The sequence below is a fragment of the Rattus norvegicus genome, chromosome 14 (assembly GCF_036323735.1).
Source record: "Rattus norvegicus strain BN/NHsdMcwi chromosome 14, GRCr8, whole genome shotgun sequence".
Classification (NCBI taxonomy): Eukaryota; Metazoa; Chordata; class Mammalia; order Rodentia; family Muridae; genus Rattus; species Rattus norvegicus.
Genome location: NC_086032.1, coordinates 77,360,510 through 77,373,759, shown reverse-complemented (window position 1 = coordinate 77,373,759; position 13,250 = coordinate 77,360,510). Strand labels below are relative to the sequence as shown.

General features: G+C 44.7%; 1 protein-coding gene across 2 annotated transcripts in view; it reads right to left on the bottom strand.

Annotated features, from left to right (window-relative positions):
- Stk32b (serine/threonine kinase 32B) overlaps window positions 1-13,250 on the bottom strand; it is a 262,047-nt gene that overhangs the window by 188,962 nt on the left and 59,835 nt on the right. For both annotated transcript variants that reach the window (XM_039091947.2, NM_001107224.3), the window contains exon 2: window positions 6,468-6,523. In XM_039091947.2, coding sequence (XP_038947875.1) covers window positions 6,468-6,523 — 56 coding nt within the window. The remainder of the gene's footprint in view (window positions 1-6,467; window positions 6,524-13,250) is intronic.

Here is a 13,250-nt window from a genome sequence, read left to right as displayed (position 1 = left end):
ACCCTTTCCAGAAAAGAACTCTGTCCTGTTCCTGCTCAAGTCCACACAAAGGGACTACCTCCTCCTGAATTCCCTTCTGCTGCTCTGCCATGAAAAGTCAAAGAGTGCCCGCAGGGTCTGCAGTATGCCAGTGTGGTGCTATTTTGCCCACCTGACTCACAGCCCCTAAGCCACGGCTTGTGTTTGCCTCTTTCTTTGCTTAGAGCCTCGCCCTTTCCTCCTCTGAGACAAGCCTTCAACATCAGTCATTGTGGGAAAAATGGCCACCCCCAGAGTCAGCCTGTTCTCTGATACATAAAGGACAGTTCCACCCACTGAAATGGATGGTGTTGCTTGAGTCATGGCAACCCCTTGAGCCTTCAACCCATTGCCAAGTCAAACCTTTTCACATTTCATGTCTATCTTCAGGATATGACAATGATAGTGACAAGTGACACCATGGACTCCAGTGAGTAGTTGATGTGTCCTCTGAAGAAAGGGATATTGTTACCATAAGGAGTGGGCTGAACAGCAATGGGAATCCAGGACCCTCAGTGACTTTCCATTCCCAGTCTCTGTTAGAAACATGCATCCAAGTTGAATGTCAGGTGCCCAGAACTGATATGCACCAGAATTGCCCAAACTCCAAATTATTTTCTTTCACCAAGTGTCCAGAACGCAATCTGCTGTACTTCAACTACCCCAGAACACAGACCCAAAAGAGTTATTTTTTTAAAGCTATTTCTTTTTCAATTCAGTCATTGGAAGCTGTTTACTTTGGTGGCACACGGGAAGTGAGACTGCTCCCGGAATGCACGGGAAACGTGATTGCTGCAGGTCCCGTGTGTACCTGCTGATAGCCAGACTACTGTCATCCTTCACAAGGAACTCTTAATAAATGCTGACAGGCAGCCTGCCCAAGGCAGAGAGCAAAGCTCCCAGCATTCACTCCCTATTAAAAGAGGTCTCTCCTGGCTCCACTCTAGCTAAGAGCACCTTGAGAGTTAATCAGATACAAAGACGGCCATTATTTGGTAGTTCAATCAAAATAGAGCTACCTTCTGGTCCCTGACTGCAAGCCAGCCACACCCCAAGCACCTGACATTAATGCCCACATCCCAAGAATGTAAGGGTCTTTGTGACAATATTGTGTGGTGGCTTAACAAATAGACGACAGGAAACTTGGGACTTCTGAAAGATCAACTATGACTATAAATTTCTAAGACATCAATACTCTAGATAGCGGATGCCAAGAGCAGATCGCGTGCCAGATAGCAGGACAGGGTGGAGCAGGAAAGGCAGACAGCACTGTCAAGGGACGGTGACAAGATAAAGCCAATTTGAAAGATCACAAAGCCACACACTAACATGTCAAACAGGATGTCACAAAGAGATGCAGCAGGTTCAGGACCCAAACCATCAGTGACAGGAGGGAACAAACAAAATCTATGAAACCCCAACTGTGACACAGATTGGAAGAGGTTCTGCAAGGTTCTTTGAGCCGTAGAATTGGCACATTTGTGTTGAAATGTGCAAGGTTCTTACATGCTGGCCTGTGTTCTTGCTGTTAAGTTCAGCTACCATCACTGGGGTCAAGGACAGGCCTCCTAGGTTTCTGGGTCATAGCTGTTCTGAGAAATCCAGGGATGAAGAACCTCTGGTAATACACAAGATATGCCCCAGCCCTGCAGATCCCCAAGGAGAACATTAAGTAGGTAGACAGCAAGAAGGCTAGCTGAGAAATACACAGGACAAGAATACCATCCCCAACAAGAGACGGAATCTCCTGCACTCACCAAGTTAATTCTCTACTGAAAATGTGTTTTAAAAGCTGGGACCTGGCATCCCAGCATTGGGGAGTCAGGGAGCAGGGCTTCCCAGTCATCAAACTACAGAGCGAGTCTGAAGATAACTTCCATTACCCGAGACTTTGCCCCAAGGGTAAAACAACAATGGGGAGGGGGAAGCACAGGCTTATAAAAGTTTTTGAATCAGTGCAAGCTTCTCTAGCACGTCATTCACACCTGGAGACACTTGATGAGAAGAGAAGCAGGTGTAGCCACGCTCTATACAGAAATAAGTACTATAAAAGATACAAGCCCCAGCATTTAACACTCAGTAGACCATGGGGGAATGTGAAGGACTTGTATTCTAATCCCTAGAGTGGCCGTTTAAAAATAGTGGGAAGTACAATCATAATGCAACTAGAAAAAAAAACTGGAAAGAGTTAAAAATATATAAAATTGGTCCTAAAAAGGGAGAGGGGAAATGAAAAACTAAGAGATAAGAAGAAAGCATGAGCTAATGAAAGCAGCTGTTGTAATATCGCCGCCTGATATAAAAGCCAATGTGGTCCAAAGAAATGAGAAGAGGGGAGCTATAAACCACAGAAGAAGTTACCTCTAAAGCAAAGGTTCCACCTAGATAGAATTTATCACAACCTCCCAAAAGTTAATAAAATATTTAAAACTAAACTTTATGAAAGGCGAGAGACAAGCCTAGAGTATATTTTAGGCTTTTAAAAGCCTTCTAATATCATCTTTAGAGATTTCAGTGTTAAAACACCACAAAGATTTGGCGACTACAGTAGAAGGGCTGAGAGGGTGGAGACTGATCGGTGCAATCCCTGTGTCCCTGTATCTTAGGGAGACATTATGAGGCGAAGTAAATAGTCGAGTCCCTAAAGCGACCGTTTAAAAATATGGCATAGGAAAGTGTAGCTATTACCTTGCTAGGGAAATAAAAAAGGAAGTTCTGAATACTTAGTCTGAAACCTACAAAATGGGATGTACAGAACAAAAATGGGGTAATAAATAAAATAATAAAAATACACTAGACGTGGGCCAGACAGTACTGTGGTGGTTTAAATAGGTATGGCTCCCATAGACTCATGTGTGTCAATGCTTGGCCCCTAGGTAATGGCACTATTAGGAGGGGTGGCCTTGTTAGAGAAAGTGCATCACTGTTTGTGGCTCTCTTTGAGGTCTCCTGTACTCAAGCTCTGCGAAGTATGGCCCACAGTCTTCTGCTGTCTGTAGATCAAGATGTAGAACTCTAGGCTCCTCCAGCACTATGTCTACCTGCATGATGCCATGCTCCCCACCAAAAGGCTAATAGACTAAGCTTCTGAACTATAAGCCAGCCCCAATTAAATGTTTTTCTTTGTAAGAGTTGCCTGGGTCCTGGTGTCTGTTCACAGCAATGAAACCTTAAGACAAGTACCAAGAATTACATCCACCACAAATGAAATGAACAATCCAACTAAAAAAGGCAGAGTTTGCAGAGTAGATCTTTTTAAAACAAAACCTAACTGTATGCTCTCTTCACCGTATTTATTTTTAATGTAAAGGGCATAATGAAAATAAATACAATATATGCCCCCATAAACAGTGCTTACTTACATGACAATGGTTGTGTTGATCCCAGAGAAAATATAAACTAAAATGAGAGTACTGGCAGATGTAAAAGGCATTTCATAATAATGGGATCCATTCATCCTGAGAAAGTAACAGTGAGAGAGGTGTGTGCTTCAGACCTCCAGTAGCAAGGTCCACACACTGGCAGACCTATGGGAAGAAGTGACAACCCCATAGTCACGTTGGAATTTGGACACAACCATCTCAAATGGATGAACAACATCTCCAAATCAGCGAAGACACAGATGGCAACCTTGTGTGACTTCTTTTCTCTCGACATGACAAGATACCTACAAAAGCTCACTGAAGCCTTTATTCTGGTTCAGAGTCTGTGTATACACAGATGATTGTGGTAGGGAAGGTGTGGTGGGAGGAGCATGAGGCAAATGGTCACACTGCATCCACAGTTGGGAAGCAGAGCATTGAATGCTAGTGGTCAGTTAACTTTTGGTCTTTCATTCATCCCAGACCAAGACATGGTCATCTCTAATGAACAAATGAAATTCAATGATATATGAAAAGACTGAACCAACATATCCGATTGGGATTTGCCTGATGTAAACAAGGTTACCTTAAAATTTGAAAGCCAGGGCTGGAGAGATGGCTCAGTGGTTAAGAGCAATGACTGCTCTTCCAGAGGTCCTGAGTTCAAATCCCAGCAACCACATGGTGGCTCACAACCATCTGTAATGAGATCTGATGCCCTCTTCTGGTGTGTATGAAGACAGCTACAGTGTACTTACATATAATAAATAAATCTTTAAAAAAAAAATTGAAAGCCAAACAATGTAACTCTCAAAATAATGAGAGACACAGTAGCTATATCAATGGGCACGAGAAAAGCATGTGACAATTCAACAAGCAGAAATGACAAACACTACCATGGAGCTTTGAACCGTGAACTCTGGCCTGGTGACTGTGCTAAGCATTTGTAGCCTCAGAACAAGGATGTTTGGCCTCAGATCAGATTGGGGTCAAGGCAAGGTTCCTGCCTCCTCCACATAGGACTATTACATCCATGGGTACAGTCGGCAAAGTGATCTGACTTTGGGGCAGTGATATGCAACTAGAAAAAAAAAATCCAGCTCCATAAGAAAACTGACCACCTAAAGTCGAATGTTCACACAGATAATCATTCCTCATGGATGCCCCTCTGATGAGATCTGACTACCTACTTTCCTTTTAACAATCTACCAAAAGAAAGCTTCTTAGCCTCCAGGGCGCCATCCCTTCTCTGAGAACTGGCTGTTTCTGCCTTCCTAGTGACTTGCGTCAAATCCTTCTTTTCCATCAGTCTGGTCTTTGATGAACTCACTCACAGCCCATGTGACATAGGCCTGTCACAGCACTGTGCCGTGACAAAAAGGGGAATTCTGGATCGAGTGGAAGAAGCCTCAGGAAAACTTAGAGAGAACTTTTCTTCACAGTGAAAGAGCAACTTATTCTCCCGGCTCAGGAAGAAAGCCAGGGAAGAGAAAGGGTTTGGCAGTTACATCATCACAGAGAACTTGCATGAGGGATGCATTCCGGATCCTCAGAACACACAAAAAAAGATGGGTGGGCATGTCAACCTATCAGTATTTTTAGCACACAGAAGGTGTAGGCATGGGATCCCCAAAGCAAACTAGCGGTCACATTAGCCTTATATCTATGAGTTCTGGATTCAATTGAGAGACCCTGCCCCAGTGAATAAGGTCAAGTGATTGATGAAAACTCCTGATCACAACATACATGTAGACACACATGTACCTACACACACACACACACACACACACATACCACGGGAGCAAAGAAAATCCTCCAGAATAAAACAGGGCTTCTTATGACTACTCAGTCCGTAATGGAAAGTTTAGCCACTCCATAATGCAAGGACCCTAAAAGCACAAGGTATGGAAAATAGGTAAAATTACCTGCCCTAGCTTTCTTTTCCTGTTCTAAAACACTGACCAACTTAGGAAGGAAAAGGCTTATTCCATCATCTAGAGAAGTCAGGGAAGAAACTAGAGCAGGAACCAAGAGGCAGGAACTGAAGCAGAAACCATGAAGGAATGCTGCTTACTGGCTTGCTCTCCTGTACAACCCAGGGCCACCCTCACAGAGTGCTGGGACCTGTTGCATCAATCAAGACAATGCTCATGGGCCAATCAGATGAAGGCAATTTCTCCATCGAGGTTCCCTCTTCTCAGGCAATTCGTTTGTGTCAAGTTAACAAACACTAACTAGCTCCGAGCAGATGGAAGATTTTCTGGTAAAATCTGGAAGCTATAAACCAACTCTCACAACTAGTTATTTAAAGAGAAGTGTTTCGGGGCAGTGCTTGACCATCAGTGAGAAAAGCCCTCACCGTCTGCCCCTGCCACCACATGACAATGGTCTAAGCCTCAGGAAACCACGAGCCAATATAATTTTTGTCAAGGGTTTTTAGACCAGGCAACCTGTCTTGGCTGTAAGAAAAGTAATGTACAGTTGCTAGGCACTGGTTATAACTTTTTGAGTTTTAAGTCATTTTTTTTCTATAAAAAGGTAAATCACGGCACATGAGAATAACAGAGTATCTGGCTTTTCACAGGTCCTTAGAATAATTACTGCCAAGGGAGTTTCTCTGAGAACAGATTAGGGCTTGTGTGGGGAACCTTTTTCCCCTAAAAACCTTTATCCTTTCCTAATTTTATACCCTTTAGCCCCACATAGTCAAGATTTATCAATGTGAATTTTCTAAGAGAAATCAAATGTCCAAGAGCTGGAAAGTGCCAATTCGTGTTATGTTTGGAGAGGAGAAATCCACTCTGATCATTTACATTCTCAAAGACATGACACTAGCAACTTTGAAGCAACTGCCACCCTAAGTTGCCTAAGCCCAGACTCTGTTTCATTTTCAGAGTAAAAGACCAGAAGGTCCAAGGAAACCATTAAGGTTTCCTTTCATGCCTCAGATTTACCAAATTGAAATATTCTGTCAACCAAAAACATCCAGCACCCAGCACAAAAGCAGACCCACAGGACACACATGCTCAAACCCAAGCATCAAGACTTTCATATCTGTTATTGTTGTTAAAAGTACATTGTTCTTACCTTTCCGAAACTCCCTTTACCAATCGCCCGAAGGATCTGGAAGTGGTCAAAGTTGACTGGAAAAGAGGAGAAGACGGCAATCAGGTCAGGTGTGGACACTGTGTCCATGCACTACCCACTTGCTCTGCTGGCTTCTGCCCACCAGTGTTACCCACCCAGTATTAGTGCCTGGTCACTGAGGCACTGTCAGATGAAGGACCTTCCATTTTCCCCCAAACACAGTCAAAACCACAGGTGAATAGGATGAGACACCACACAGGGGACAAAGGAGGTGACATCAGGAAAGCCCAGCTCTTTGGATTTCACATTCTAATATGTGCTTTTCCCTTCTTGAGGTGGGTCTGTCCCCACTGAGGGCCCCTCTGGTGCACCCAGCAGTCTCGAGGTCACACTACAGCTCACCTGTGCCTGCTGTTGTGTTCTCTGTCTGATCCTTCCACACCGTCTGTCCAGCCCTGGCAATGAGGCCAACCCTCCTGACCCACACCACTCTCCTGCTGTCACTCTGATTCATACCATCTCTTGTCTCCATTTAACTCGCTCTGCAACTCTACCCTCCAGCCCTCACTGACCGGCCTCTACTACAGACTCTGCACTGAAGCAGATCAGCAATGTATGACCATACTGCTGACTGTCGTGAACACCTTTCAGGGTCCCTGAGCTTCCTTTCCTTTTATTTGTTTTTAACCTGGGATGCCATGTAGCCCAGGCTGACCTTGAGCTTCTGTTACCTCTGCCTGTATCTTTGAATGGTTGAGGTCACAGTGCCATGTTTATGCGGTACTCAGGTATGAGACTATGTGCATGCTAGGCAAGCGCTCTGCCGACTGAACTGCACCCCAGGTTCCTTCTTTCCTTTCTTTCTTTCTTTTTTTTTTTTTGGTTCTTTTTTTCGGAGCTGGGGACCGAACCCAGGGCCTTGCGCTTCCTAGGTAAGCGCTCTACCACTGAGCTAAATCCCCAGCCCCCCTTCTTTCCTTTCAAAAGTACCTACCTGACCTCTACGGAAGAGCCTTCTCCCAAAGGCCTTCTTCAACAACTTCCACATGCTGAGTCTTTCCCCTGACCCAATCAATACACCTGGAGGGGCCACTGGAATTTGTCAGCTTCTGTCACACAACTACTTTCCTGGCCTCCAGAGGAGGGTTCAGTGACATGTCAGAGCCTGACAAAGTATCTCTGACCTTTAGGTGGCTTGAACTGATGCCTACACCAGAGTACTCTTGGAGGACTCAAAGATACTTTGAACTTCATGGATGCCACAGACCCCAGACAGAGTGATATCCACTCTCCCCTCACCACACATTTCAGTACATCCAGCACACCCCAGGCTGGGCTGAACTAATCTTTTCTTACTACAATAGCTCAAAACTAAGGATCCATCTATGTCTCCTTTCCCTTCAAATCCTACCTTTAGTCCTTTATCAGAGTGGGTCAGTGTTTCTCCTCTGTTCTCTTTCATCTGTCCATCCTGAGGTCCCTTTGGTTTCTACCTTCTTCTGTCACCTCACATCTACAGTGGCTTCTCAACCTCCCCCTCTGACCTTCCCTTGCAGTCATGCGAAGAATGGCAATCATGCCCGCCCCCTGCTTACTCCCCTCCCCTGACCCCTCTGTCTTATGCATAGAGAGCATACTTCTCCCTGAACTGCATGGTCCCTGTTCTGCTCCTGTCCTGTCACCCCATACCTCCAAGATCTACCTGCATACTACAGACAGAGGTCCCTCCCTTCCTAGTACAGCTGTTTCAAATCCATCCTTTGCTCTTCTCCCAGCATCTACACGTCACCCTGCTTCATCCTCCTGTGTCCCGAGAGGGGACTGGGACTAACTTCCAATTGAGCATGCAGTCTTGTAGTGTGGTAGCTTCCACTAAACATGCCATTCTGAAAAATCTCTACAGGACTTGATCATCTTTCTTGACTAGATTCTGAGTTACCTGAGGTCAAATGTCACAATTATCCTATTTGTCAAGACTCCCTCGGCACCCTGACCTTGCCAGAACACTGGGGCACTTGTAACTACTCATTAACTGAAGGGAGGTTTGAGCGAGTTAATCTCCATATTCATGGGGCCAAGTGCATAATAAGTCTTTGGTAAATATTTTTGCGTTTGACTAAATTGCAGCCAGTTCTCAATAACTAGGAAAGACATGTTATTTACAAAGATGAAGGGGATTGATTAGCTCACAGCATAACTGAAGCTGGGGTATGGGAAAGTCAATGAGCACATTGCTTCCTTGTATATTAAACTTTGCCAAGCCAAAGTCAGACTCCAGTGAGCTGTCAAACCCCTGACAGGTTTAGAATGGAGTCGCTGTGTTAATCGTTAACTAGCAAGACTCCCATTCTTTAACCCAGCTCTGTTTACTCTCAGAATAGTTTACTGGGACCAGAAATTCCTTACTTCACCTCTATCCACTCACTATAGGTTGAGAGAGAAGAAGAAAGCAATGGACTTGGGCCACAGCTCAGGTGGCTGTCATGGGCTGCGACGTGCATATCTTAACAGTAATCTCTATGGTTTGGAAGGCAAACGCCACCATGGGTCTCGGCCACCTGCCCCAGGAAGCATAGCCAGCGCTCCCCGCTGATTAGCAAGCCACCAGAACACAGAGTCTGTGTCTCTACGTGGGAGGCAGGTTCTTATCCTTACCAGAAAAACAAAAAACAAACAAATGTTATTGTCTAGTGGGTGGGGCTGGCTGCTGTGAAAAGATTCCTTTTGGATGAAAAACGAGGCACATGGAAAAAGTTTATAAATCCCATTTTATCATTAGCTCCGTGGTGATCTTATTTTGGGGTAAAAGGATAGTCATTCGTACGATCAATATAGAGGCCAGGTTACCTAGATTTGAATTCCACCACTCAGCAACTAAGTGATGTTAGAGATATCGCTTAAACTCTGTGCTCCAACCTCCCTCTTAATGCTAGGTATGGCAAAATACTTCCTTTTCTCAAGTGTGTCTAATACCTAGCAGAAACAACCTAAGGAGAGTTAACATTGATTCATAAATTCAGAGGGAACAGCCTGTCACTGTGGGGGAAGGGATGGTGTCTGGAATAGACTGGTGTAAGGTTAGAGAGCTTGCGGCCTCTCACATGGTGCCAAGCAGGAAATTGTAATGAAAAGGCCAGGTTGTTCCTTTCTTGGCCTATATCCACCAACTAAGTTTTCTATCTCAAAGACTACACAATCTCCTGAAACATCACCACAATTGAGACCAAGTGTTCACACACATGAACCTGAGAGGATATGGTAGTTTGCTTTCTATTACTCGGATAAAAACAACCAAAAGCAAGTTGGAGAGCAAAGGATTTATTTCAGTTTACATGTCCGGATCACAGCATATCATGTAGGGAAGTCAGAGCATGAGCTCAAGGAACCTGGAAGCAGGAGCTGATGCATAGGCCATGGAGAAACACTGCTTACTTGCTTGCTTGCTTGCTTATTCTGGCCTGTTTGGCCTGCTTGCTTATAGAACCCAGGACTACCTGCTTAGGGATGGCACCGCCCACAGTGGGCTGGACCCCTGCAGGGACCTTGGTGTTCAGGTGTGTTTTGCCAGAATGTCCCATTGACTAATGCTGTTTTAATAAGTTACAATGTATATAAATCAGGGAATTACACACACACACACACACACACACACACACACACAGAAAGAGAGGAGGGTGGTTCTGACATCATTTAATAAACAACCACTGCATACCTGGTTGACCACATCTTTATCTTTTTGGCTCCAGACATCAGCCACCCGTGTTGACATACTGCTTTCTGGTGACAGGTCCAGCTACTCAGGCATAACACAGTTTGGAAAAGTGTCATTTAGATCTGGTTATGATCCACTGGATCCTTGCAGTGAATTTGTCACAGATCTGACACTAGCAGGCTCCTCTGTCCCTCTTCCCTGCTTCTCTGGAGCTGAGCATCCACAGCCATTGGCTTCCTCAGCAGTCTACCACTGGGGACAAACAGCTTCATGTTCATCAGCATTTCCAAAGTCCTCTGAAGGTACAGCCCCAAGAGATTCCTTGCTGGTCCACAGTCAGACTCACTGCAGGCCCAGCCTGGTTCCATCTGCCTTCAGGACTTAACCCTTAAGACCACACCTGGGCTGCATTCCTAGCCTCCCTTCACCATCTATCCTATCTGTAGATTCCCTATGGTGATCAGACCTTCTGGTATGCACTCTCCTGGGAAACCAAGCTGGGGTAATAACCACAAAGATTCAGGAAAATGTAGAAGGGGAAAAACGTGGCTTTGGAGGTTAACTGGCTGCAATCCAACAGGGAAGGGAAAGTTGTGTGAGCAAACCTAGCTGACGTTCCAAGTTACAAGTAAAGAAATTCAGTCAATTTAGTGTCTCTTTTTCCTTCCTGGCACCTGCCTTTTCAAGACAGTCTCATGTAGCCTAGGTAAGTCAAAGATGTTCTTGAATTTCTGGTCCTCTGAGGGCTCTGATTATAGGCATGCACTGCCTCATCCAGTTATGTCATGCTGGGAATAGAACCCAGGACTTCAAGCCCCACCCTGCCATCAGAGCCCAGGGTCCACTACTGAGTAGATGAGGGTCACAGATGATGGTATTAAAACTGTAAATCTCAGTTCCAGACATGGAAGGCCTTCACTGTACACCCCCAACCATGATGCCTAGGAATGACATTTGGTGTTGACTGTGTCTCTCCACATGTCATTGGCTCAGTTCAAAGCCACAGACTTAAGGTCTTCACCCAACCTGGAACTGCTAGATCTCCACTAGAAAAAAACTAGAGCTCTCAGTACTATGTACACATGATCCAACTGGGGACTTAGATAACTGGAATGCTTTAGTTTCATTCATGTTGCCTTGACAAAGTCCTCCGATTTTCTTAAGAGAAAGGGATTATCTTAATTCAGAATCCCTGGCTACTGTTCATCATAGGAGAGAAGACAAGAAGTCAGGAACTCGAGATGTTCACATGAAAGAGAAATGGATGCATGCTTGCTTGCTTTCTCACTTTTGTTCAGCTTGATCATTCCACCCTCATATAGTTCAGGACCTGCTACCTAGGGAATCGTGTCCCTCCCACTCAGTGTGAAGCTATTTAATTAATTGAGTCAACCTCACATAAACATGCCTATAGGCAAACTTGATCTAGACCAGGGGTTTTCAGCCTTCCTAATACTGCAAGCTTTAAGACAGTTTCTCACCTGTGAGGAACTGTGCTATCTCTCAACCATACAGTTAGTTTTGTTGTACTTCATAACTACAATATTGTTATGAACATAATGCAAATATCTGATATGAAGGCTATATGGCATGTGACCACTGTGTAAGGGTTGTTAGGCCCCAAAGGGGGTTGAGAACCACTGATCTAGACACTCATTTACTGAAACTAAATATCCAGGTGCTCCTACATTGTGTCAAGTGGAAAGTTAAAGCTGACCATCTCATAGGGGGAGCACAAAAACAATGTGTCTTTACTCAACATCCACAGGGTATTTTCTTGTCAGGATTCCTCAAAAGTACAATGTAACAAGCATTTCCACAGCATCTACACCTAGTTAACTGAAGCTGTCCAACCTGTGACTCATAGGTTGTGAGAGCCCATGCATGTTTATTTTGTGGAACACTGCAATGTGGCATTGCAATCTACAAAGTTCATGCCCCAAATCAGACAATCCAGTTACACAAAACAAAGATAAACCTTGCGCTTTAAATACATTTAGAATTTTGTGTTAGGCTGCATCTGTGACGATCCTGGGCTACATGAGGTATATGGGCTAGAGGTTGGACATTGCTGATTTAAAACAAACAGGAGAAGGTATTTTCAGTTTTGTGTAATAAAACCAAGCATTTGAGGATGTTGGTATGTGAGGGGTGCCTGGAAATGATCCCCGGAACTCACCATGCACATTGTGCTTCATCCACATGCTGGAAACTACAAAATACACCTTGGGAATTCCAAATATACCCCAACCCCTGTGGAACTATAGATCCGTGGGCCCTGGTCCTAAATTCAGCCTTCTTTCATCCTTGGCTCTTTAGATGGTACAGTTCTTTTTCATATTCATGGCCAGGGCTGAGAAATTCCACCCAAGAGTCAGCCTCTGGCCAGTGTCCATGCCAACTGGCAGAGCTGATGTGGAAAGTCAAGGCCAGCATTCGGTGCAGACATTCCATGCGGTCCTGCTCTGCTGCCTGCTCCACTCTCCACACATGAAGAGAGAAGCTGGGGTTGGCTTCACAGAGTGGCAACCCTGCTTTCAGCATCATTAAAAAGCGCTTTGCTTTCTTGTTGATAAATGTGTTTAATAACACCCCAAGCCGGGTTTTTTTTTTCCTAGCAGTCTATGCTCTTATCAGAAAAAAACACTGAATCTGTAAGTGGTTGGGAATTTGCATGCCTAATTCATATGAGTGGAGTGCTGCAGCAACTTTAGGACATAAATTAATTTACAGCTTGTGGAAAATTCATAAGACAAGCTTTCAGGAGAGCTCGAGAATTCAACTGTCAATCTGTCCTTCCTCCCCGTGTGCCTGATGTCTTCATTTTCTTTCTTGATGCTGTCATAAAATATGATGACAAAGGCAAACTGAAGAGAAAAGGAGTGGATATGGCCCACAATTCCAGGTTATAGTCCACCGTTCCAGGGAAGTCAGGGCAGCAGTCAAGAGCAGACAGCAATGGGTTAATGCATTCATTTTAGTGCTCCGCTCACTTTCTCCAGACTATAGCCCACCCATAGCGAGGATGTCTTCCAACCTCAGTTAATAGAGTCAAGACAGTCCTGCACAGA